The 21,187-nt window shown below is 50.0% G+C and overlaps 1 protein-coding gene across 5 annotated transcripts in view; it reads right to left on the bottom strand.

Annotated features, from left to right (window-relative positions):
• Nucleotides 1–3,659: 3,659 nt before the first annotated feature.
• The window catches only part of Sulf2 (sulfatase 2), a 94,375-nt gene continuing 76,847 nt past the window's right edge, over nt 3,660–21,187 (bottom strand). For 4 of the 5 annotated variants that reach the window (XM_019207765.2, XM_019207768.1, XM_019207767.2 and 1 more), the window contains 15 exons: nt 20,601–20,776; nt 18,461–18,589; nt 17,321–17,377; nt 16,914–17,040; nt 15,150–15,351; nt 11,453–11,753; nt 11,265–11,361; nt 10,676–10,770; nt 9,733–9,792; nt 8,851–9,020; nt 8,459–8,601; nt 7,256–7,379; nt 5,002–5,035; nt 4,718–4,771; nt 3,660–3,856 (listed from right to left, as the gene is read on the bottom strand). In XM_019207765.2, the coding sequence (XP_019063310.1) occupies nt 3,826–3,856; nt 4,718–4,771; nt 5,002–5,035; nt 7,256–7,379; nt 8,459–8,601; nt 8,851–9,020; nt 9,733–9,792; nt 10,676–10,770; nt 11,265–11,361; nt 11,453–11,753; nt 15,150–15,351; nt 16,914–17,040; nt 17,321–17,377; nt 18,461–18,589; nt 20,601–20,776 (1,800 nt within the window). In that variant the 3' untranslated portion in view covers nt 3,660–3,825. The remainder of the gene's footprint in view (nt 3,857–4,717; nt 4,772–5,001; nt 5,036–7,255; nt 7,380–8,458; nt 8,602–8,850; nt 9,021–9,732; nt 9,793–10,675; nt 10,771–11,264; nt 11,362–11,452; nt 11,754–15,149; nt 15,352–16,913; nt 17,041–17,320; nt 17,378–18,460; nt 18,590–20,600; nt 20,777–21,187) is intronic. The other variant, XM_019207766.1, reaches the window with a different exon arrangement.

The following is a 21,187-nucleotide window of genomic DNA, read 5'->3' as shown; positions in this document are numbered from 1 at the left end:
TAAGCAGCCTATAAATTTTCTTTTCTTTTGCAAAATTTAAATTAAGTACTAGGTTGTCTTTTCATGCATTATAGGAGTGCTGTAAGATTTTGGTTGCTAGGAGCTGAATTCCACATTGAGATTGCAGGAGTTAGAATCCTTGGTGTGTGGTTTCTGGTGTCTGCTCAGCTATCATTATTTTTCTAATACGGAGTTTTCCCTACATGCCTGTAAATTAGAATAGTGTCACTGTTATTTCTTAAGGAGCTTAGTACCCAGAACAGACTTTGTGTTGTAATTATTCAGAACCATAGTCTGAATACCTTTGCAAACCCTTGTCCCCCAAGTCTCCCCACCACTTTGTGCTGTTGCCTGTCCTTGGTACTTCTAGTCATTCTGGAGTAGGGGAAAAGTCAAGTTTACTGAGTTATTCTGTTAGGTTCAAACAGTGGAATGAAACTTCGGTTTGGAATATCTGTAACTTTCAAATGTCTTTGCATATCATTTTTGAGTAATAACTCAGAACCTATTTTTTATTTATTTTTATTTTGTTTGGTTTTTTTGAGACAGGGTCTATGTAGTTGAGGTTGACCTGGAACTCACTATGTAGCCCTGGCTGGTGTCGAACTCATAGTGAACCTCCTGCCTCAGCCTCCCGAGTGCTGGGAATACAGGCGTGCGCCGCCACGCCTGGCCAGTTCATTTTTTTTAATTTCACACATTTAGCAAAACTTTCTAGATGTCTTTGAAGTTGGCTAATTTAATTTCTTTGATATGTTTAAGAATGAGTGAAGCGCCCTATTTCTGGTACCACACCTACAATGGATTTTATTTTCCCAGCACTTGCAGACCATTTTGTTTGCCACTCTTATCCCTTCTCCGCAGGTTAAAAATAAATCTCAGATTTTAAAATGATAAACTTCCATTGTACAGCTTGTGGTTTTCAGTTTGATACCTTCTTTTTGGGTCACAGAGGCATACCCCAGAGTCTTTCAGTCCAGGTAGGTTAGGTGTGTCTGAGCTTTCCCCAAGCTAATTGACAGAATGGTGCTCCTGCCTTTCTTGACTCTTAAAGAGTTATTCAAAACAAAGCTTTGTGGTTCTTTTCTCAGGCCTAACTCCAGGCTACCTAGAAGGCAGCAGCGTCCCGTTTTAGTATGGGAAAAACATGTTTATCATGTTTCTGTATTTTCTACCTGTTGATTTTTATTGGTGCAAGCTCAAGATTTTGATTTTAACAGATGCAGTCTTTGAGATAATTTGTTGTTTTTACCTCTATTGTCCTTTAATCTTTTTTGGACAATTCTTTGTACTCCTGCTGCCTACCTCTCCTCGTTCTCAGCACCCCCATCCCTTTTTTTAAACCTAGGTATTTCTTGGGTAAAGAGTATAAGTAGTCTTTTCATCTGCTTTTAGATTGTGGGATATTTCCAGTACCTACTTTTTTGCTGAATCCAAAGATATATAAATAAAAATATATATTTTATGAAGATCAAAATGATATAAAGGAGATAACATGTCTCTTCCTTAAAAAAAAATAGAAGTTTCATTATTAATGTTCATATTATGCTGCCATTTTTCTTAATTGACCATCTGGATTGAAAGGTGTAAATATGATTGTGGGATATTTCCAGTACCTACTTTTTTGCTGAATCCAAAGATATATAAATAAAAATATATATTTTATGAAGATCAAAATGATATAAAGGAGATAACATGTCTCTTCCTTAAAAAAAAATAGAAGTTTCATTATTAATGTTCATATTATGCTGCCATTTTTCTTAATTGACCATCTGGATTGAAAGGTGTAAATATCTCTAAACAGTCCTACTTAGTCTATCAGTCATGAATATATAAAGTGAGCTAGGGTTGGGTACTATAGAAGATAATTGGCTTGGTGTCCTAGAAGTACTTTTTTCCAGAGGTAGAAGCAGCTGGAAAGTAAACAAAATAGATTGCCAGTTGCCCCTAAGCCAGTCCAGGCCCCTTCTTATTTGCAGAATCCAAGTTTAGTTCACAAATGGGAAATTTACAGGTGCATATATCTTCTAGGAGATAAGACGATTTACCCCTGTAGCAGAGGAATAAATAAGTCGTGTTCACTTCCAAGGTAAATCATTTCAAATGAGCAGGATGTTTTCTTATTTTTCCCTCCTTTCTTTCCAGTATGTATGTGGAATTTTGAAGAAGATAGAAATGTCATTCTGAGAGCAATATTTAAATTTCTCAGGAATTGACGTACAGTATTAAGAATTAATTTGATTTCAATCAAGTTTACACTAAGTGTTGATTTAGAAAAATTGCAAAGAATTTAAACCACATGGGATGGCTCACTAGATGGGATGGTGAGCTGCAACTTCTTTGATTACCATTTTGGATTTCCTTGTAAATAAAGGTTTCTATTTAAAATTGGTGATTATGAGCATGATTCCCCCCCACTGCATCACATTGGATTAAGGGAAAAAGAGAAAGTTAAAGCCTATTTCAAATAACAGTGGCAGTTTCTGTTAAAAACAGTGTTTTTACAAAACACACTTAAGAGAATCATCTGTCAAATGAGAAATGGGTTGGACTGCTGATGGCGAGGTTCCTCCTACTACTTGAATTCTGACAACCATCTGTACCAGGTTGGAGTATCTGGATAAAGGTGGTAAGGTGAATTGCTTTGCTGTTAATGCTTTTAAAAAATGAAACCTAAGGCTGGTGTAATGTGAAATTTATCACTAGGGAGGCCCCTCCTAGTATGGTATATTGTAGTTATTATTTATAATCATTTGCTACCCTTAAAAAAAACACTTCTACACTTAAGCAAGGGATCTGCTTCACTGGTAGTATCTTGAGTGCTTTTAAAAACACCAACCAAAAAAACAAAAAAAAAACCAAAAAAAAACAAAAAAGCCCAAAGGAAAAAACCTCAACTCCCAAGCAATGGTTTTTTACAAAATGTCAGATTTCTTCATATCAGTACTGGTCAATGCCTAGAAGTTTGAACATTGTATGACAATACTTAAACTACAAAATATCTTTACAAATACAAACCTGAGACATATAGCAACTTCATTTTTTTTCAGTATCATAAAAGTATCAGTTCTGGAATGGATGACAAAGGAATGAATATTGGGAGAAATATATTTGGGCAGGAACAGAAATGTCCACAACTGCATGGGATTTTCTTTCACACTGGCCACAGAGCGTTTATTGACACCACCACTCTTGAAAAATTGGTATTTCTCATTAGAGTCCCTTAAAAGTTCCCATGTTGGTTACATGTAAATAGTCACATATATACAAGGAAGGCAGTTTCTTCAGAGGCAACCAGGGTTACAGTGCTTGTAACCCTGTCACTGTTTTTGTGCTATTGACTCATTATCTGTGCAGTTACCAGCATCTGCAAGTTGCCCATCCTACTCACTTCTCTTTGTGATGAATCAAAAGAAAAAGTGGATTTAAAACAGGATTGTTTTTCTTCAAACCCCATGGTTTAAACAAATTGCAGCAACTTTCACCTCTGGGGTAAGTTTTCATGAAAATCTGTTCTTTTTTCCTTGTGAGCGTCTCAGAGGAGGTTAGTGGTGACTTTTTGATATGAAAATGCATTTTGTGCAGCTGGTGAGGTATAATCCAAAGCAAAGCAGGGGCAAAATGGACTTCCTGATGGACTTCCTGAAGTTCTCTGCTTCTAATGGTTGTCCTCCAGAATTTGCCGATGTTCACTGAAAGCAGTTGTCTGTCTCAGACCTCCTGGCCTGTATCACAGGTCAGTTGGGAATGAGATGTGATTTGTTCTTCCTGGCCTGTTACAGTCAGGTGAACACTCTGATTTTGGAGGTCCATGCCTATTGCTGCTTAACCTTCCCAGCCTTCCCACAGTTGTCCCCTGTAGAACAAAACAAACTCCTCTCAGCCTTTGGGTGACACTACTGTTTAGGATTTCTGCAGCTGAGTAAGCTTCGCTTCAAGGGTGTGGCTGCTGAAAATGAGTATTTCTAGATCACTCCTCACACCCTGCCCCATAGTCTCCGTTTTTAGTTACTCACTTATATAGTGGCTGGCAAGAATGACATTTAAATTGCTGAGGAGAATGAAAACTCTGGAAGCAGCAAAGAAATGCTTCTTCCTTTTTTTTTTGGTACCAGGGACTGAACTTAGGTCCTTGCAAGGCAGGCATTGGAACCACTGAGATAAATCCCCAGCCCAAAATGCTTCTTTCTTCAACAATAAATAACAGGCCACTAAACAAGTAGACCAGGATTGCAAATGGCAGGCAGGTCACTATGGGGGTTGGTTTGCCCACAGGGTAACTTAATGTCCAATTAGTTGCTACTGTCAAAAGTGAATTATCACATGAATAATCTGCAGTTCTCTTGCAGGGGACAAACCATCTACCCTCATTAGAAGTGTGGTGATCTTTCTAGTTTACCACAGTCTCGTGCAGTCCCTGCCAACCTCTCGGCACTAGAGTGACACGTGATAGGATGGACTTTTTGGAAGTCATTTAATGAGGTCACCCTGTTACTGGTGGTGCCCACCAGTTAGTGCTCTGGCAGCCACAGCCTTCAAGATGCCTAGCAGTTGTAAGTCAATAGCTCAAGTTTACTAAGCACAGATTATTATAGAGAGAACAACCGTTTTGGATATGATATTAATGGGAACAGTGAGGGTAGTAGAAAATGGCATGCAAAAAGAAGCAAGTCAGAACCAGATTGGTATCTGTAAATGGACTAGTTCCTCAACTCACAGTGATTTGGAAGATGGTCTCTTCATTTCTGGCCATTTTCGACGCTGAAACTGCCTAAGTTTTCAAGTTTCAAAAGGAGAATGAATGTTAACCATCACAAAGAAAGAAAGTCATCCCCCAAAGAACTATACAGAGAAGGACACCTGTCACTGTTGGGTAATACAGGCCCCAGGCCGAGTGAGAAACAAGTTTCTCAACATAATGGGTTAATCCGCACAGATGAGACTAAAGGTTGGGTCAAGATATGGTAGCCTTTCTCCAATTTTAGAAACAAAAGTGAATACCTGTATTGCTCGTAGTTTCCTCCATCTTTAAGTCCTGAATGAGGGAAAAATGAACAAACAGGAACAGACATTTTAGGCAAAAATGGTACAGGCAATAACAAACTTATAGAAAACCTTAGGCTTTTTGTCACTATCCCAGGATGCCAAGTGTTCTCCAGTTAGATGGAGTGGACCGTATGAGATGAGCTTTCCTCCGGTCTCCTGGGGTGTCCTGTAGGTCGTCTGCCACCTGATGTCACCATGTCGGCTGTAGGAGGTGCCTTCATCCAGCACTGTCCTTAGTCATGTGGGGGAGGTAGCCCTGGGCTTGAATGCTTGTGCTACAGTGGACTGACACCAAAGGTCCCAAGAAAGGTGTCCTGAGGATACAGCAGTATGATAGGTGCAGGGGCTGTTAAGTCAGCCGACTGGGTTCACTTTATTCATCCATAGAAGATTCACCTCAGAAGGCTGTCATGAGCATTCTCTGTGAGTGTATATAAAATGCTTAGCACATTACATGGTGTACAGTGATATGTGATGGCAATGATTTGTGCACTGCTTGGTAGAGCGGGCATTGTCAGTGCCACAACTTCTGTAAACTCTTACTTTCCCCTTTTTATAACCAAAGCTGACTTTAGCAACTAGATTCTTCCTTTTCAGCTGTTTAGCCACTTTTCTGACAGGAACCCTAGGTGTCTTACTTGACACAGGTAAAAACTGCCTGTGGGCCTTCAAGTACCATAGGGTTTAAGGTTTATCTGTGTTTTGTTGTAGCCAGTGAATGAATAGCTTCCTTCATTTAGAAGGGGTTTGAGGTAGGTCTTGCTATGCAGTTTAGGCTGGCCTTGCACTCACTATGTAGCTAAGTCTGGCCTTGAATTTGTGGTGATCCTCCTCCTGCCTCTCCTGAGTGCTGGGATTACAATTGTGCACCACCACACCTAGCTAGGTTTTCTGTTTTTTAAAAACGGTATCTATTCAGCATCCTGAACTTAGAACTGCCAATTTTGTTCTTGTCCCACACAAAGTATGTGACTTTCTTCACTATGTTCTTGTGGGCTTCACCACCTGGATCTCCAGTCTACCACCTTCCCTGGATAACTGTTGTCACTGTTTGGTCCTCTACTTGACAATTTTTGAGTATCCTTTTAAAATATAGACTGTCTCTAAAAAGAAAAGAAAATATAAAAAAACAAAGAGAAGAAAAAAAATATATAGACTGTCTCCCTGCTCAGGGTTAAACCTTCCACACTGGCTTCCTAAAGCACTGAAACGAATTCAGAATTTCCTGCTGTGGCCTACCAAGCTCTTACAGGATGGTTTTCTGAGCTACCTGTCACTTTCTACCACCTTCACTTGCCTTGGCCCTGACATTGCTGGGCTTCTGCCCATCATCACACTCCACTCCAGGAATGCCAGCCCTCCGGGGTCTAACAGTTGATTGTTTCTTACTCTCCAGGGCTTAGCTCAAAGATCACTTCTTAGAATGGCTGTTCCTGATCTGTACCCTATATGCAAGAACCCTCTCGTGGTTACACTGTATGATGTCATTCTGTTGTGTCTTCCTTCAAGCCAGCGGCTTCCCCCATGGGCTGTTGTCCTGAGCAGAACGACAACTCCACATGAGGTCACAGAGTATGGTCAGCTTTTTGATTTCCAGTAACCAGCATGGTCCCAGGTCTTAAGTTCCTAGTAAATGTTTTTTTTTTTGAGACAGGATCTCACTATGTAGTTGAGACTGCCCTGGAACTCATTATGTAGCCCAGGCTGGTCTTGAACTCACAGTGATCCTCCTGCCTCAGCCTCCTGAGTGATGGGATTACAGGCTCTGCCACACCCAGCCCTTAATAGATGTTTGATAAATGAATGCGTGAATGAATGAAAAAATGAGAAAAATAGAAGGAATCTTGTGTGTTCTATACAAATGGTCTGGGTCAGTGATGGTGAACCTTTTGAAGCTTTCAGTGGTAAAAACCCACTGTAGCATGCAGGCCATAGGTTTGCCATCATTGGTCTAGGTACTTGTCTTTTTTTTTGGTACCGGGGATTGAACTTCTAGGTACTTGTCTTTAAGGAAGTGCAGCTCATCAAAAGTTGGCAGTCTTCCTGCCATGGGCAGGGGATGCCCATAAGTTTCCAGATGATTTGTCTTGAATTGTGTCATCCCCTGACTCCTGTTGACCCAGGCTCACTCCCTGGGTAGATATAACCTATGTAAATTTCTTCCTGTGGCTACCCTGTTCTCTGCAGGCTCCGCTAGGGCACTACTTACCCAGGTCCATGTTCCGAGTCCGGGGGTTACATTGCTTGTAACCCTTGCAGCTCCTCAGCTCCATGAGCTGCACATGTAGCTGATTGAGGACATCCCTATCCAGTGTGTTCACTGCATTCATCAGCTGGTTGGGAAAAAGGCAGGCTGTCAACAAGGTGAATCCGGAGCCTCTTGCCTCCCTCTGCGTTTGCCAGCCAGGGGAGTGTTTCAGGCAGGCCAGGAGCAGTGGCTCCTGAGAAAAAAGCCAGGAGGTGGGGTTCACCCCACTCTTCATTTCTGTAAGAGCTAAGATTTCAAAGGGTTAGGTGATGTTTTAGCTTTTGTTCTCACCAGGTCCTCTTAATGAGAATGGAAACTTATGTGAAACTGGGTCTGTGCACTTACTGCTGAACTTCTGGAGCCTGGTCAGGAAACTTGCCAAGTTTGGAAGCCCTTTCAAGCCTTAGGTTTATCTATAGCCTTCATTCAGTGCCTGAGTTTCCTTTGACTGAAAAGGGGCCATTCTGTGAAGGGATGGGTAGTGACTGGGTCCTTGCCTAGTCTGGGAGCTACTAGTGATCATTTAACTTGCATGGTGTGCCACCCTTTCTGGTCAGCTACACAGTGACCTGTCTGAGGAGAAGACTACTAGCCTACATGGTAAATGTTCAGATAAAGCAGCTGAGCTGCCGACATTTAAAAATGAAAGTTATCAGACTTTTCTTGAAGGTTGATGGTGGGACAACAGCAAGGCCACACTGCAGCATAGCTCTAGGCTAAAGCGTTGTAGTGACTGTTCCTGTATGAGGGCTCACATGTTGCTTGCACTCCTAGACTCTGGACCCCTGAGATCGTGTGTGTGTCTAGCTGATTTAAAATGTGGTAACACTAAGCGCAGTGTGTGGCACACATGCATGCTGGCGGTTCAGGTTGCATTCATCATTTGTAAGTTCCTTGTAGGCCTGGGGTGTTCAGCACCACCAAGAAGTCCTTAGGGAGCTTCCGTGAAGTTAACTTACACCTAAGTTAGACAACAGGTAATGGAGGCAGAGGCGGGCTGGTTGGCCATGGAGTCCCTAGATTGTCAGTGGCTTCGGAACTTATTCCTCCAGTCCTAGGGACTTAGTGGGCCTTGGAAACTTGTTTGTTTCCTGGGGGTGAGGGACCTACTGGCAGTGCTTGTGTAGCCCACATCCCTCCCTCTCCAGATGGTTCTGTCTGTACCTGGTAGGGGTCTGTGTTGAGGTCAAAATACTCCAGGAAGCCAGTGGCAAATTCACAGAAGAGGAAGTTATGGGTCTCGTTGATTGTCCTCATGCACCAGTAGGTATTGTTGTTGGCACTGGTGCAGGCACAGAAAGGCCCCACTGCCAAGGGAAGAAAGACCATGCCTTGAATGTGTCTGAAGGAAGAAGTTTAGGCTGGCAGCTGATTCCTGTCAGGGACAGCCCCTGAGTCAGTTCCTCAGATGCCAAATGACACTTGTAGACTGCTGATGTTGGCACCTGTTTTTCCAAGAGACCCGCAAGGCAGCGCCTCACAGGGCAGGTGGCTTACCATGCAAAGTGGACCCCAGCCTCCCATCCCCGTCCTATGTCTGCTCCCAGCCTCCTCACGTGTCCAGAGAGGTGCTGTTTGCCAGTGCTGGTTGTCGTGGGTGAAACATGTGAGGCCTGGCATGCTGCATGTGTCATTGTTCTGCAGACGTTTGAGCAGCTTTCGAAGTTTCTTCTTGCGCTTCTGTTCCCGCAGCAGCCACACCTTGTCCTTCTCCTGCAGACCCTTCCTAGGGGCAAAAAACACCACACAAGAGGCAGGATGTGGTAGCACACGCCTATAATCACTGGGAGGCTCAGGCAGGAGGACTGCTGTGAGTTCGAGGCAAGCATGAACTACACAGCAAGACCCTGTCATAACCCCCAAAACCCCCCACAAAACAAATAGAACTGTGAAGTACTGGGCCTCTGAGGGATCAGTAACCGAAACCTGTGCTCTGTCTACCCTCAGGGCTGGACTGAGCCTTCTATAACAATAAAGTACGGCGGGCATAACTGCGGAAGACTCCCAAGGCCCACGTAGAGCTGGGACCAGAACTTGGGGCTTTTCTCCTGTACCGTCTCCTCCCCCAACTTTGGTACCAGGGATCGAACTCGGGCCCTTGTACTAGTGAGGCAGCAGGCAGTGGCACCACTGAGCTAAATTCCTGGCACCCTCCTGTACCATCTTTCAGTGCCTCCCGAGAAGAAAGTTGGGTGGCCACTGGAACTCCTGTTCAAACTGTCTCCTCCCCCTTCTGGGATTTCAGCCCCACTGGTGGGGTTCCAGCAATCCCATTAGCCATAAGGGTATCTGGACTTCTGCTCAGTATGGCTTAGGAGTGAGGCCTCTCTAAGGACAGCCACACCCCTCCCAGGGAAAGCTAGGACTTTCTTCCTTGTTTATTGTAGTCAAGGGAAGGCAGCCTCTTGAGGGCTCTGTTATATCTGGAGCCCACTTACCTGAAAGGATGCAGGCTGGAGCCTTTGTGCTTGAGGCGGCCTCTGTGTTGGGTGTGGTAGCTAGAACAGATCCCAGTGTCAGAGGTGTGCAGGATAGAATTCCTAGGACTCCCTCAGTCACTGCTGCCCTGCCCTGCCCCTCTCCTGCAGTGGTGGTAGGAAGTCAGGGTGGCGGCTCCTGGCTCTTCCAAGTGTGAGCTGGGAGCTCCTGGTTGAAGGCCTTAGGCCAGATTTTATGTTTTGTTTTGTTTTTTCCCTGTGTGTGTGTGTGGGTGGGAGGTAAAAAGAGGGAATAATTTAACCAAGTCTAGAAGCTGAGCCTGGCTTCAGGTGGTGTCAGCCTTGGGCTCTTGAGATTGGTTCCCACCACCCCCTTCAGCTTATACTAAGCCAGGCCAGCTTTGGAGATACACTGTTTTACAGGCCTTCCTGGGAAGGCAGCAGAGGAGGTGCAGGGGTGCTGTCCAGTTCAAGAACTACAGACCACATGTGGCTACTTGAGCTTAAACTGTGTGAAATGGAAAATGCTGTGTCTGTGGCTACTACCTTGGGCAATACAGATGAGGCATGTTTCCATCTGTGTGGGAAGTTCTTTTGGACAGGCTGCTGTGGACTAATGTCCTTTGGGTTAGGGGGCCTGACCTTTGGATCAGTGGACCTTAAGCCATGTGGGTGATTTCCCAAGGCACGTGGCAGAGGTGCTTTTCCTAGAGCCAGCCCTGGACAGTAGAGCCTGCCACCTCTGAGCAGGGCAGCAATTCAGGCCCCTGAGGGGTTCGTGTACTATGTGCCCATTTGGCTCACAATGGGGATATCAATTACTGATTGTTTTTTTTAAACCCTGAGGGTAGGGTCAAGAATGAAAGAGGTTAATAATGAGAGGTGGTGCTGGGTCCTAGGAATGATCCTCAGGAGGGCACAGGGCCATATGCTAACTCCTCACCTAATTTTGTGGCAGTCACATTCTTCTGGGCGCTTTTTCTTCAGATGACCTCGGACTTCCCTGAGGTTCTTAATTTTGTTCTGTAGGGTTTCGATCTGAGGAAGGAGCAGGAGAGGAGGCCTTGAAGCTAATGGGCTGGGTGAAGGAGGACATGGCCTAGTGACTGCCCCGACTCTACCTCTTCTGCGCTTGGGCCCCATGGACGTGCCTGCATTTGTGGGTGCTGAGGAGGCACTTGGTTCCCCTTTCTAAAGGCAACCCCCTTCCCTCTCACCAGGCTCACGTGCTGAGCTGTGAGAGTCATTCTGTTCTGGCCCGAGAACCAGCTGAGCCTGCTGAGGGCTGAACTGTGTCTCCCAGGGCTAAGTGGGAGAGACAGCTGGTAAGTCAGGTAAGATGTGGTTGTCTTCTCAGAGACAGCTTGCTGCGGGAGACTGCTAGACTGATGCTTCTGTCCCTGGGTTGTGGATTTGATGGGGTCTCCCTTCATTTCTCCTGCCTCTTCCCTGGCTCTGGCTCCCTGTGGTTGGCGAGTGTGCTTCTGGGCCTGTGGTGCCTGACAGGGTGCTCCTTGCCCAGTTACGCTTACCTCATGGTCGATGTGTAGCTTATGGTCTTTCCAGGCCTGCAGGGACTTGTACAGGTCGAGGTCACATTGGACAGTGTCATTTTCCAGGATGTAGCACCTGATCAAGAAAAAGTGTCACATGTGTGGTCCTGAGGCGTGAAAGGGGCCCAGTCTGTCCCTTCACCCCCATCCTCTTCCTGGATTCTCACCTATGAGTCACTTTAATGGGGTTGGGGGCTGAGTAGTCTGGAAGGCCTCCAGTGCCACTGAAGCCCCCGCTGTCCTTGTCTTCTTGGTCCTCCAGGGCCGCCTGCCAGTGCCTCTTGGTAAGGTTGTGGGTCTGGGCTGCATCATCCAGGCCTACATGGTACACCTTGCCGTCGACCTCAATGGCCACAGAGCGGACAGAACGATTACTGGCATAGCTGGCCTTGTACTCTGTGGGTATCAGAGGGTAGGTGGGATAGGGAGGCTGGGGAAGGCTGGCAGGTCCCTTCAGGCAGCAGATCCCTAATGAAGATAAGGCTGAGCATGAGGCTTAAGTGTTGCATGGGACGGTCTTGGGCCCCAGGGAGAGAACTTCAGGATAATTATAGAGCTAAAAAGGAACTGGCTTGAGAATTTGAAAAGAACTATGCATAAATAAACACACTGTGACATCCATAACATTATGAATATCATAACACATTCACCTACAAAAAGCAGCGAGCCCTGATTCATGCCACAGCCTAGGTCAGTGCTGGCAAACCTTTTAGAGCTTGCAGTGATAGCAAACAGTCCACCCTGGCACGTGTGCCATAGATTCGTCACTCTTGGCTTAAAGCATTATGCTGTGTCACAAAAGCCAGACACGGAATGTCACAGCCTGGTATTCTGTATAAAGGAACGATCTGGGGCAGGCCAGTCTGTGGAGGCAGAAAGTGGACTAGTGGTGCCAGGGCTGGAGGAGAGCTCATCGCTCCGTGGATACTCGGGTGCGAATCTTGGCCATGTGTGTGACCGTGGTGATTCAGTTAACTTCCAAGCAGTGATCACATCACGATGGTGCCCACATTATAGGGCTCTCTGGAAGGTGATACCAAACAAAGCTGGTAAATTTTTTACTACCTGGTGAGCGGCTCTAGGGGCTGGGGGCTGCAGCTGTGACATTCTTGCCCAAAGTAACAGGCCTGTAAAGCCTGTGTGTGTGGCTGCCCCACCATGTGAGTGGCTCCCCATGCTCAGGCCACACTGGCTGTCTCCGTGTGGCTGGGACATATCAAGCTCCTACCACAGGACCTTTGTACTTCTCCCTGCTTAGAGTACTTGTTCTCTGGTCACAAGGCTTGTTCTTTGGCTGTACTCCACTTTTGTTTACACTGGTTACCCATCTGGACTTGCCACAGCTCTCCACCCACACACTACTATGGCATTTCCTCCATGCCTTTCTCCATGGGAAATTGTTAATCTGCTCAAATCTTGTCTCATCTATGGTTCAAATCAGCATCTCTCATTCAACTCTGTAATCTCAGCATCTGGTATACAGTACAGCTTACAGACTTGTTGGGAGAATAACAATAAACATTGCCCCTCTGGGACCATCTGGGAATGTCCCCCACTTCTGTTCCTGGATTTCTCCTGTCCTAGGTTGGCTGACTGCCTGGCTTTCCCACACCATAGCCATTAATCCCAGTGGCTTGAGGTGGGCCAGGGCTTCTCCACCTCGGCATCTAACTGATGTGTGGAGGAGGTGTTCTCTGTGTGTTGCAGCATGGTTAGCAGCATCCCTGGTCTTGCCTACTACATGCCAGTTGCACCCCACCACTTCCAATTGTGACAGCCAAGAAATCTCCCCAGATGTTGCCCAGTGCCCTCTAGGGGACAAGATGCCTCTGGCTGAGCCTGTTCTGTGCTGGCTGCCCAGAAAGGAGAGATGGAGAGTGTCGTGTTGGCAGGAGGTGGGACTGGTGTCCCCAGATCCGCCACGTGACTGTCTTTCCCATCCATCCTCAAGAGTGGTCCCTCTGGCCCAGCCCACAGGGCTGTTAGGAAGTTATAAGCCGGCATTTTGAGGTCACCCTGCCCCAGGTACGGACTTTGTACCAGGGCTGACCCAGATGTCAGCTTAGTTTCCTGCATTTTCCTTTCCTCTAAGCATTAAGGGTCAATGTAACGGGACATCAGCTGGGAAGCATCGTTTGAGGCAGGACTGGGTCATTACAGAGAGAGTTCGTCTCTGTGACAAAGCTGTCTCTTGCCTGGCCAGACAGTCCGGGGGAGCTGCCCCTGAGGGGACACTGCACCCACATCTCTAAACTTCAGTGAGTTATCCCTCTGCCTCAAAACGGAAGAGAATTCTGCTACATGGATGACGGTTGCTACATGGATGACGCTTGACCGATGTCACGCCGAATGAAAAAAGGCAGTCACACAAAGACTGCCTTCTAGAGTCGAAGGGCGGCTCAGGGACTGGGAATGGAGATAGAACTAAACAAGCTCTGGAAATTGGCTGCACAACAGAGTGAATGTATTTAACATCACTGAAGTGGATCTGTAAGTGGTTGCGATGGTCAATTTTGCATGCTTTTTACCAACAACCCAAAGCTCTAGGCTTTGGCTGTCGCTGGGGCAGGAAGTCAGAGAAGTGGGTACACAGGAGACCGCCTGGCTCTGGAGGGGAGACATCCAGCCAGCTGGTCAGCACCCAGGAGCCTTCCAGGCACTTGCAGAACAGTCTCCTTCCCACTTGCAAGGCAGGGGGGAACAATTCTGTTTTATGGGGAGCCACAGGATGGATTTCCACCTAATCAAGCATGATGGCTGAGTCTCTCAGCCAAGGTCAGAAGCCTGCTTGCCTCTCTGCTCCTTGGCTCTCAAGTTGCCATGCATCCTTGCCCCTGTAGGGGTTATGGTGGCTTTCTTCAGCCATTTTGTCCCAGGTATAATCTCGTCTCATAATTCACGGTAGCTTTTCATATCAGTCACTCAAACACTGAGTTAATACAAAATCGCGGCCGCTGGGGGAAATAGAGGGCTAGGCTCCTGTGGCCTCTGGTCACAGCACTCCATCACCCCCCAGTACGGAGCCCTGTGAGTGTGCGTCACTGTGAAGACACATCCCATACGTGTCGCTGGTCCGTTACCCTTGAACTTAAGCCAGCAGCACAGCTATGCCTGCAGGAAGCTCACCTAACCCCACGTATTTTCTCCGTAAGACACACCGTGGACTTGTGCACCTCAGCACTGCCCCGGGGGACGTTCAAACAACAAAACTGCTCCAAACGTGCGGCTCTAAACAGACTGTGAAAAGGACCTTGTAGTGTGGGGGTTGAAATGGTGAAGGTTGTCCTTAGGCTTTCTTAGCTGGGAACATAAGTCAGTGAAAACTTGCCCCTCGTCACCTCAGAAATGCCTCAAGCACAGATCTGGGGGCTCCACATCAATTTTCGGAGGCGAATGCGCGGTGAAGAATGAAGTGACTCCATCAGCGTGCCCAAACCGCTGTGCTCTCGCCTCACGCGGAGCCCAACCACTTCCTCTTCTGCTCCCACAGCCCAGCCCACAGCACCTGGCTTCTAACTGTCTGCCTGCTTCTCATCCGACAGCCCACTGGGGGGCAGCTGGAGGGGTCTTAGAGATCACACCTCTCATCTTGGCTCCCGCCTACCGGGAGAGGGTCCGCGAGCTCTGCCTGGCCCTGCGCTACAGCTGGTCCTCGCCGCACTCCCTCCCCCGACTGGGGCAGCACCCTTCGTGCATGGCATCCCTGCTGCGCCCGCTGGAATGAACGGCTCAAGAGGGGTCTGGCCCGTCTCTGGCTCCTAGCACGATGCCTGGCCAAAGAGGCACAGTTTCCGGAATTGTTGGAGTGAATGGACCTTCCCAGGATGATGATCTACCCAGTTCTGCCCAGGCTGCGACACTTACTCTTCTTGAAGAGCTTCTTCCGGCGTCCGGCCAGGCCCAGCTTGTAGTCACCACGTTCGCAGGCGCAGGCTTCGCTGCCCTGCCCGTAGTACTTGGGCACGAGGTTGGAAAGGGCTCTGTCACTGCTGCTGCTGGGCCGCACCGGGCCCTTGCACTTGTGCAGCTTCAGCTTCCCCGAGGCGTCCTCCACACACTGCCACTTCTGCGGGGCACAGCAGAGGCTCAGACTCCGGGGTGTTGGACTACTCGCCAGACCAGGGACAGCCCTCTCCCTGCCCATACCCAGTGGTTGCCAGGCCCTACCCCTGCCCGCTCCAAGTGCCCACTCATGTCCACTCTCACTGCTTGCACTTTGTTGCAGCTCCCACTAGCATGAGGCTGACAGAAGCCCCTATCCACTGGATTAGCTGCTGCCGTCTGCTCAAGTCCATGCTCGCAGAACAGCCAGAGAAGTCCTTAAAAAGGACAGGTCTGACCATCACTTTCCTACTTTAAACCATCCTGTCTCTAGGAAAAGACCCAGGCCCCTGGTTCTGGTCTTCTGTACTCCGCACAAACTGGCCACTGCCTCCCCTTCAGGCACTTTATCCTCCTGTTCTGCCCTCATCTTCAGCCTCAGAACTCTCTCCTGGTACCCAAAGGTGCTGCTGCCCCAGAGCCTTTGCACTTGCTGTTCCTGTGGTCTAGAATGCTTTTCTCTGGCTCTTCATGAAGCTGGAGCCTTTCATCCGTCAGGTACAAGAGATGACATCTGCTTCAATGTCATCTCTTTGCAGATGCCTTCCTGGAGCACCTTGTTTAAAATCCTTTGCCCCTTACCGAGGACTAGATCCATACAGGGAAGTCAGAGTATCCACGCACACATCTGACTCTCAGCATTTGGTCAAAGTTAACTGTACACAATCATTTTCCAGCTCTCTCATTCTCATTCTTGCTAAGTTCCAGCCTCCTGGATCCCCTCTGGGTCCTGCAGTAGGATTTTCTTCCGTGCTGTTTTCACCTGCTCTGCCTCACTGACGGCTTATTTAGGGCCTGTTCCCTGAGCTTACTGAGCACCTCCCACATGCTGGGTCCTGGCTGGTGGACTCTGACTTGTAAAGTGCAGCTTGCTCTACCGAGCCAGGCAGCTGCTCTCATTCCCTCTCGGGATGAGGCACAGAGACACAGAGGGACTCGCCCTGGTCAGAGCTGGAGCTGTGACGGGACTGCTTGCCTGCTCTGCAGGGTCCTGCTTACTGTGCCCACCTCGTCACAGGCTGTTCTCACCTGGTGGCTGACGTCACGTTCATGCTTCCTGTCCCCACATCCCCTCAGTGCGATGCAGGCAGTGTCCCTCCAGCCTGCTCGGCCCAGCCTGCTGCCAGCCTTGCACCTTTTCCAAGTCCCCCTCCCTGATCCCCTCCAGAACCCACCTCAACCTTCCAGGCCTCAGGAAAGCCAGCCAGCGCCCACCATCTCTGAATGCTACTCTAATAGTTCTTAGTTCACTTTTTAAGGACCGTTTCCTGTTATTCCTGTACAAGGAAGACCGGCCACAAAGAACAAACCATAAAAGTGAAGACAATGAAAATAAAGTGAGCTCCTGCGGCTGCCTGCTGGGACCTTTGTGTGAGTCAGGGGTTGGTAAGGAGCCAAGGTCCTGCCCACGCCACAGGACACTGTCCTCTGACCCCGACGGGGTCCAGAGCTTACAGGGAAGTGTGCTGTGCTACTGCACTTCGGGCCCTGGAGGAGGGAGGCGGCAGGGTGGCGTGGCCTCCTCACCTGCCCCAGCTGCTCACATGCTGTCTGGTACTCGGCGCGCTGACACAGGTCCTTCACACGCTGGAACTTGGGCAGGAAGTTCTCCTGGGCATCCACCTTGCTGCTGTCCCTCTTGTGGAGCAGTTTGCTGTGGGGGACGGGGCAGGGCACCCTCACTGTGGAGGATGTTGGCCCACTGACCAGAGCCTCTGAGTTTTCAGACTTAGAAGTTGGGATTTTATAGGAGACTCCCTGAATGCCACGAGGTGGCAATAAATGAACAAGCAGTCAGGATGTTCTCCAGGTTGGACAAGACACGCGAAGGGGACATAGGGCCTCCAGATGCAAACTGCATCAAGCACAGGACACCGTGTCTCAGGCATTCTCCCTGCCCTCACCCACGAGGTCTTTAATACCCTTGAACTCACCCTCTCTCCACCAAGAAGGAGTCCCGCCAGACCCTCATCTTCTTTTTCAAGTGAAACCTGGAAAACAGTTGCGCTCCAGCTTCTTACCCGGAGGCCCCTCCCCAGCAGCCTGCTGTTTGGGGGCCAGAGTTATTCTCAGAGCCAGCCTGCTCCATAGTCCGGACGCCAACTGGGCAGTGGTCATGACTGGCCCCGTGCCCCACGCTGTGCCCGGAGGGGTGCAGGTTAATTACGTTGTGTTTCATAGGGAGTTTCTTCCTTTGCTTCATTACAGTTGGAGCTGTGGTCCTGGGCTGTGCTGCCCTTTCCCTTTCCTCAATGGGCTCCCCGAGGGGTGTTTCTGCGCGGTGCCCTGATGTCTAGGGATCTTGACCTCCAAGGCAGTGTCCGCCCCCCGCACATATCCATGCACACTCTCATACTCACTTGGCCTCTAATTGGGAGGAGGAGGCTCAGTGTGAACTAATAGCACCCCGCTGGGCTGGACTCTGGGGGTCAGGGAGGAAGAGATCAAGCCCAAGGTTGAAGGAACACCTGGGCCCAGGGGCCTGGTGTGCAGTTTTAGCGCTGACCACAAGATGTCGCTCCTGCCCGCCTTTCCCCACTGTGGCTCAGCTCCCCCTTCCCACCTGTCTTTGTGGTTCCCTTCTGGCCCCTAGGACACCTAGAAACATGTTCCCATCACACCGCCCACCCGTCATAAAAACCATAGCGCATGGCGACAAGAGTCTGCATTCCTGGTGCTGCAACCAGACTTGTTGACAAGTCGGCCTCTGGGATTCAGAGTCCCAGATTGTAAGTTGGAGATAATGGGTTTGCCAGAGTCCCGAGTTATCGTGAGGACAGAAATGACAGCATCCCTGCAAAGCACTCAGAACAAGAACTGGCACAAGGGTCAGTTAGTGCTAACTCCTGTGGTTGTGCTGTTGCTATTTCAGACTTTACATATGACATGGTCTCAAGTCCAGGTGAGTGCCCAACCCCCTTCCTCCTGTAGCAGTCAGTGGTCAGCACAGGGAACCTAGAACCCCACCTCCGGAGTCTTGGGGACCCCCAGACCCACGTGGTCAGTCCTAAATGTCTACAGGTTCGGAAGCCCAGTGTCCCCGCCCTGGATCGGCTCTGCCTGCCCCTCCTCACCGGTTCACTGGCCGCTCCATGTCCAGCAGTTTGAGGATGGATTTCCCGTCCATGTCTGTGGGGATGTCCAGGCCAGCGATGTCCAGGATGGTGGGGGCCAGGTCGATGTTGAGGACAATGTGGGGGTTCCTGAGTGGACAGGGAGAGTAGGGCCTTGGCCGCCTGGCCTCTGTATCATGCTACCTCAACCCTCAACAGTCCTGTGACCCCAATTCAGCCAGCCCCACCCCACATTCACCCCCTTGCCTTCTAAGCCTCCAGATACCACACGGCACTGGGTGGGCGCCCAGCTCTTGGTGGGGGGGCTCTCCACCTTCAGTGCTGCACAGATCCTGGGCCTCCCCGGACCCCAGGTCTTCGGGGCATACACTGCCCCTTGCTATTCCTCTGGAGCTGGGCACAGCCTGGCCTCAGTCTCCATCCTTGCTGTGCCCTCCTCCCTGATGTCCTTCCTGCAGAGATCTGCAGGACAATGACTTCACCTTGATGCTCTTTCCTCAACTATTACCAAGAGTTAGCCTGCATGATGGTGCACACTTGGGAGGCTGAGGCAGGAGGATCCCAAGCTGGGGCCCAGCCTGGGCAATTTAATGACTTGCAAGAGCCTGTTTCGAAGTGGAAGAAAGGAGGGCTGGAGATGTAGCTTGGTGCAAAGTCAGCTCTAAATGGAATCCCCAGTGTGCACCCCCATCACACACGTGGGGTACCGCAGGACAGTGGGGGATGCACTGTCCCCATGTCTCGTGTGATGGGCACCCCATCTTCCTGGCTTGGAAGAGCAAGTTGCCATACCTGTGGCCCCAGCAAGGGCCCCTGTGAGAGTCCGGGGGGCAGGCTGTCAGGTTCAAGTCCTGCCCGTGTGGTCTGTGCCCCTTGACCTGAGCAGTGGGCCCAGCCTCTGACCACAGAGGGGCCGGCGGCACAGGCACCGTTTTACGTTGCCGCATTTGCGGGGCCCTTCCCAGGACCCCGCCGAGTTTGCCACGCACCTGCTGCTCCTCCTGCTTCCTACTCTGTAAGTGGTGGGCCCAGTGTCCGCCGCGGGCAAGCCAGACACGCCTTCCCTGTCCCTCCCGGCCACTCGAGACCCTGCCCGCTCCCCAGCCCAGGCTGTGAGTGCTGTGCAGTGGGGGTGAAGCCGAGTGACGCCAGGGCTCCGAGGCCGCACAAGCATGACGGCTTCAGGGGCAGGCGAGGGAGCTGGAGAAGCGGGGCACGGTCCTGCGTGCCAGCAGCCGGCTACTGGATGGAGGCGAGGCCCCACCCGGCCAGTCAGCACGCTCGTCTCACGCTGGCCAACTCGGCCTCGCTCAGGTCCCACCGCCCGATGTGCTTGGCCTGGTCTCCCAGGTTTCTTGTCACCCCTGGCTACGGTGATGGGCTCAGGGCACACTCATGACCCGAACCAGAAGAGTAAGAGCCACCCTCGGGGCTTTTCTTCCACCTCTGCTTCCTGAAGCAGGATGGCCAAGCCTGAAGCTGCTGATCTGATCCTGCTACCCGCAGAGACGAGGCTGCGAGGAAGCAAGGTTGAGATGGAAAGTGACAGCTTCTTACTGGCATCGCCCCTACCGTGCTTCCCCTCTGGGCACTGGAGAAGTGAGCGCGCCTGGCAGGGGAGCTGCCTTTCCAACCTCCCTGTGCTCGGGCTGGTCTCCCTGATATCCCCAACCGATGTTCTGATGTTCTGCAGAAGCTGCAGCGGGGAGAACTGGCTTTGCTCTGATCCTCCCTGCCCCAGACGGAGTCAGCTGTCACTGCAAAGGTTAAGCCAAGGAGAATGGCTGAGGGCGGAGGGTCATGCGTCCCCGAGAGGATGGGAGGGGGTGTGGCCCACGTCAGCTGCCTTCAGGAGCTGACTCGCTGGTCTCAGGGTAACTGGCTGCCCACTGAAGCTCAGGGTTCCTCTCCAACAGACGCTGGGAGCAAAGCCCTCTCCCACCTGCTGGGAAGACTGGGACCGCCCGCCACACAAAATGTTTCACAGGCGCTAAATGCTCCTGGCTTCTCCGTATCACCAGGGTGACATAATGTCCCGTTCAACAGGCACTGCTGAAATCGTGTGCCACCCAGGGGTGTGACCTGGCATCGGGCCACAGTTTTTAGCCCTTGGGAGCCTGGGGGTGGGGGTGACACTCACAGAGAGCCGGCCTCCACGTTGGGGCCCCTCACGTAGAATGGGACTCGGATGTCGAACTCATATGGCATGGACTTCCCTTTCACCAGGCCGAACTGGCCGATGTGGTAGCCGTGGTCGGCAGTGTAGACGATGTAGGTGTTGTCCAGCTCGCCTGTCTCCACCAGCATGTTGTAAATCTGCAACGGAGGCCAGGAGGGAGGCCGGGAGTTGAGGAGCGGTGGGTCACGGCCCTGCCCGCCACTGACCCAGGAGCGCAAGACCCTGAGGGTCACACCCCCACCCCCGGGTCCTTTGCATCTTGTTTCTTACTCGTGGGTTATGTCTCTGCATTACAGAAGCTCTGACAGGCCTGGGACTCTTGTCATCTTGTCCCCTGCCTGCTGTGTCCCATGTACACGGGCTCTTAATAAATGCCACTGAATGAATGAAAAAAGCTGGACAGTGCCTGCGGCAGGAGTTTGTGGCCTACGACAGGGCTGCCCAGTGTGGTGGCTGCCAGTGCTGGGGCTGCTGGGCATGTGAACTGTGACTTCTGTGACAGAGGAGCCTGATGTAAGTGGGATTTTTTTTTTTTTTTTTTTTTTTTC

The sequence above is a fragment of the Fukomys damarensis genome, unplaced genomic scaffold, assembly GCF_012274545.1.
Source record: "Fukomys damarensis isolate Sample0158 unplaced genomic scaffold, DMR_v1.0_HiC HiC_scaffold_22, whole genome shotgun sequence".
In the NCBI taxonomy this organism is placed as follows: domain Eukaryota; kingdom Metazoa; phylum Chordata; class Mammalia; order Rodentia; family Bathyergidae; genus Fukomys; species Fukomys damarensis.
Note: the sequence above shows the minus strand (reverse complement) of the source record. Positions and strands in the feature narration are given on the sequence as shown.